At 41.0% G+C, this 3544-nt stretch overlaps 1 protein-coding gene across 2 annotated transcripts in view; it reads left to right on the forward strand.

Annotated features, from left to right (window-relative positions):
• Positions 1–3526, forward strand: part of ccdc22 (coiled-coil domain containing 22) — a 29643-nt gene extending 26117 nt beyond the window's left edge. For both annotated transcript variants that reach the window (XM_063208777.1, XM_063208778.1), the window contains one exon: positions 2352–3526. In XM_063208777.1, the coding sequence (XP_063064847.1) occupies positions 2352–2465 (114 nt within the window). In that variant the 3' untranslated portion in view covers positions 2466–3526. The remainder of the gene's footprint in view (positions 1–2351) is intronic.
• The last annotated feature ends 18 nt before the right edge of the window (positions 3527–3544 follow it).

The following is a 3544-nucleotide window of genomic DNA, read 5'->3' on the forward strand; positions in this document are numbered from 1 at the left end:
CAGTGGAAACTCTGAAATCAGCCGGTTGCCTTCTCGGGCTGGCTGCCAGCTCTTTCCCCTTTGCCTCCGAGAGGGACATGACGTGACTGGACATTATCAATCAATTTCACCACAGGTGCTGCCCCAGTGCACATTGGTACTCTCACTCCGTTAGCTGACTGGACTCTGGCACACTGGGTCATCTAGTATTGTTTCTAGATGGAATGATGCCTGTATTGAGCCACTGATGGAAAAGCACTCTGTCATGATTTCAAAGCAAAGTAATCTGTCCTCCACGGTTCAGGCACCACTGCCACATGCAGAATAATGCCATGTTATTATTTTTTAACAAGGCAAATTGGAAAGAAGTCTGGAGGTGTCTATGTATGTACAGAAACAATGTTTGCTTTAAATGCAATCTTTTAACATTGGTTTCCTGATAAAGGTTTTCCAAACTTCATAAGCAAAATAAGAATCCCTCAGACCCAGAAAAGGGCTATGCACACCAGCATCCAAAAACAAACAAATTCCCTACAGAGGTGCATAACAAAAACGCATGGATACAAAAACAAACGATGTCTCCCTGTAGCGCAAAAGACAATAGACACACATGGCCCACAAACCCAGAAACAAAACAAATCCATACAGTTCTTAACTGCAAAACAAATCCACAACATGCATATGTTTGAAAACAAATCATTGTCTTCCTGAATGGGAAATGAACACACAAAAAGCAATGCACAAAGTTTGTCAGACAAAACAAACCATGCTTTCCTCAAGCAAAAACACATATGCACAAATAGTGATGTGAAAACAAACCAACATCCTCCTTAGGTACCTGACAACGGACCAGAAAATAGAACCTCAATAGAATCTTAAACGTCCCATCCAGTAGGTGGAGCTCGGGTGTTCTGAGGGGTCCACAACAAAGGGAGATTTGCTGCCTCTTGCTGGTCAGTTTGTATGGTCGTGATTTCCAAGGTTCACATCCAGACAGCCTGTTTTTTGTTGGCTTTTTAAAATGTGTATATCTGTACATTGAAAGTACGTTGAGTTGAACATTTCTTTCTGTATTTTCACATGACGGTGCAAAGCATTCCATTTTTTCCCCCATTGCACCGGTATGCTGGACCCTAAATTAACACCAGCCAACCAGCCAAATGCTGGTGAAAATTCAATTTGGCTGGTAGAAAAGAAAGCTTACTAGCCACTCTGATTGGTTGTAAGTGTATGTTTAGCTTGTACGATTAACATTTACTAGCCTAATTTGGCTAGTGATGAATAATGTAAATTTATAGCCCTGCCAATATGTCATTGAGCACGCTTTGACTTGCAGAGTATATAGGCTATAAACAGAGGGCAGCACACAACAGCTATCTGCTTTGGGAGGTTGTTTTTGTGAGTTGGACAGGACATCATTGATGGGGAAAATCTGTCTTTAGTTTTCACGTAACGGTGCAAAGCATTCAAAAAGGTTTTCCATTGTACTGGACTGGTATGTCATTGAGCACGCTTTTACTTGCAGAGTACAAGTCTATAGGCAATCAACAGAGGGCAGCACACAGCATCTTTCGACTTTCGGGAGGTTGTTTTTGTGAGTTGGACAGGACATCATTGATGGGGAAAATCACAACAGATTTAGATTACATTTTTTGAAGGCTGTGCGATAGATGAAAGTGATATTTTAATAATTTATAGCATGATTTCAGTTGAAGGCATCTCTGCTAAAGTTACTAATAAAGTACTTAAGTCCATAGAGTGAGGACGATTTCTGACTCGATTAGAGCTTTTACATTTAAGCATTGATTTCAGTTTAAAAAAAAACTGTGATGCCGACACATCAAGCTATGTTCAGTCTCAATTTATGACCGAAAGTTGCTGTAAAAATCTGTGCGTTGACGTCTATGTAGCCAACCCTTAAAAAATGTGATGTCAGTGTTTCTCAACCTTTTTTTAAGCGAGGCACCCTTTCAATTCATGAAAAATCTCAAGGCACCCCAAACCAACAAGCCGTAACATGACATCGCATTTGATACCACACAAGCTTAGAAAAGTAACACATTTGGAAACGTCACACAACATACGTTTGAAGTTGCAACTTTATCTCAGACAGGCTATGTGTAGGCCATAGCCTACTGGGGCGATGAAAGATTCCACTGACTAAGCATTAAATTATTAGACAAATATGTATTATATTACATACTTTATTTATTTTGGTCAGTTTCACATACCGTCAGTCACGTTTCTGCGGCACCTCTGAGGGGCACCCTGCTTGAGAAACACTGCTATAGACCAATCTTTATATAATTTCAAATAATGGCGTACTAATTTGTAATGTGTGTCAATCTGTGTTTCCCTCTGCTCACCTGCAGATCGAGACTGAGAACAGCAAGAAGACCCTCACCAACCTGGAGAAGATTCTAGAAGACTACAAGGCCATCAGGCAGGAGAACTCCACCCTGGCAGCCAAGATCAAGGAGGCCTGAGTTCCCATGGAGACAGACGCCCACCACAGTGCCCTTTGAGGATGTTGGTGCCAAACGGCAACAGCGAGGTAGATCGCCCAGAGAGAGAGAAAGAAAGGTGTGCATTTGCTGCATATGGGGACACCACCACCGCGGACGGAAGAGAGGAGAGGAACGACGATTCACTATCTGCACTTACCAGCCACCCTCATCCACCTCATCGCTTCTCCTATCCAAGCACATACTGCACACGCTGGGTGTTATTTTTTGTCCCACAGTGTGTGCAAGAAGGAGAATTTTGTTGTTTTTTTTGTACTGAGGACTTTTTTGTTTTGTTTTAAGGGCACAAACTTGAGGCAATATTAATGCTGGAGATATGAATGAGATTCTGATAGTCTAGTTGGTTCGAATGTTGAATGACAAGAGGCCTAAAAGAGAGACTGCTTTTTTGCATCATCACGCAGTAATCATTTGATTGTCTATAGATTTGTTATGGCAGCAGTTGATCCCCCCCCTCTCTATATTTATCAAATTGCCTCATTAACAATGAGAATGGAAGAATAAACTAAAACCGAACACGTGATGTTAATCAAAATCAGCAGACTCTTGGAAAATGAATTATGATTTTACTTGAATGTTAAAAACAAACAAAAAAAATCTTAACAGTTCTTTCGATCATTGGGACCTTTTTTGTTAAGTAGTGGTTGGATAACATTGTGTTCCTGACTAATCAGCATTTTGACTGTCAAGATGCAGAGCTCTCAACTGCCACGTAGTCTGTTGATGGCTCGCAAATGCCTTAGAAGACTGGAAAGGTACAATGTAAAGACTTATGGTGCAATTAATTCTACTACACCAAGCTTTGTACTCCAAACTGGTCAAACGAATGCTAAAGAGACTACCTTCTCGCTCCTGTTTTGTAAAATTTCCTTGTTTCATGACTCGCTGTTTCCCCCAGTGAAGCAACACACTTACCAGTGAGAAGAACATTCCGGTGCAATTTGCCGAAGACTGTGCCAAGATTTCTACATGTAGTGTAAGCACTTCCAAAACTTTGCAAATGGAGAGAGAAGAAAACAAAACAAATGTAGGGATTCATC

Source organism: Engraulis encrasicolus, chromosome 10, assembly GCF_034702125.1.
Source record: "Engraulis encrasicolus isolate BLACKSEA-1 chromosome 10, IST_EnEncr_1.0, whole genome shotgun sequence".
NCBI lineage: Eukaryota > Metazoa > Chordata > Actinopteri > Clupeiformes > Engraulidae > Engraulis > Engraulis encrasicolus.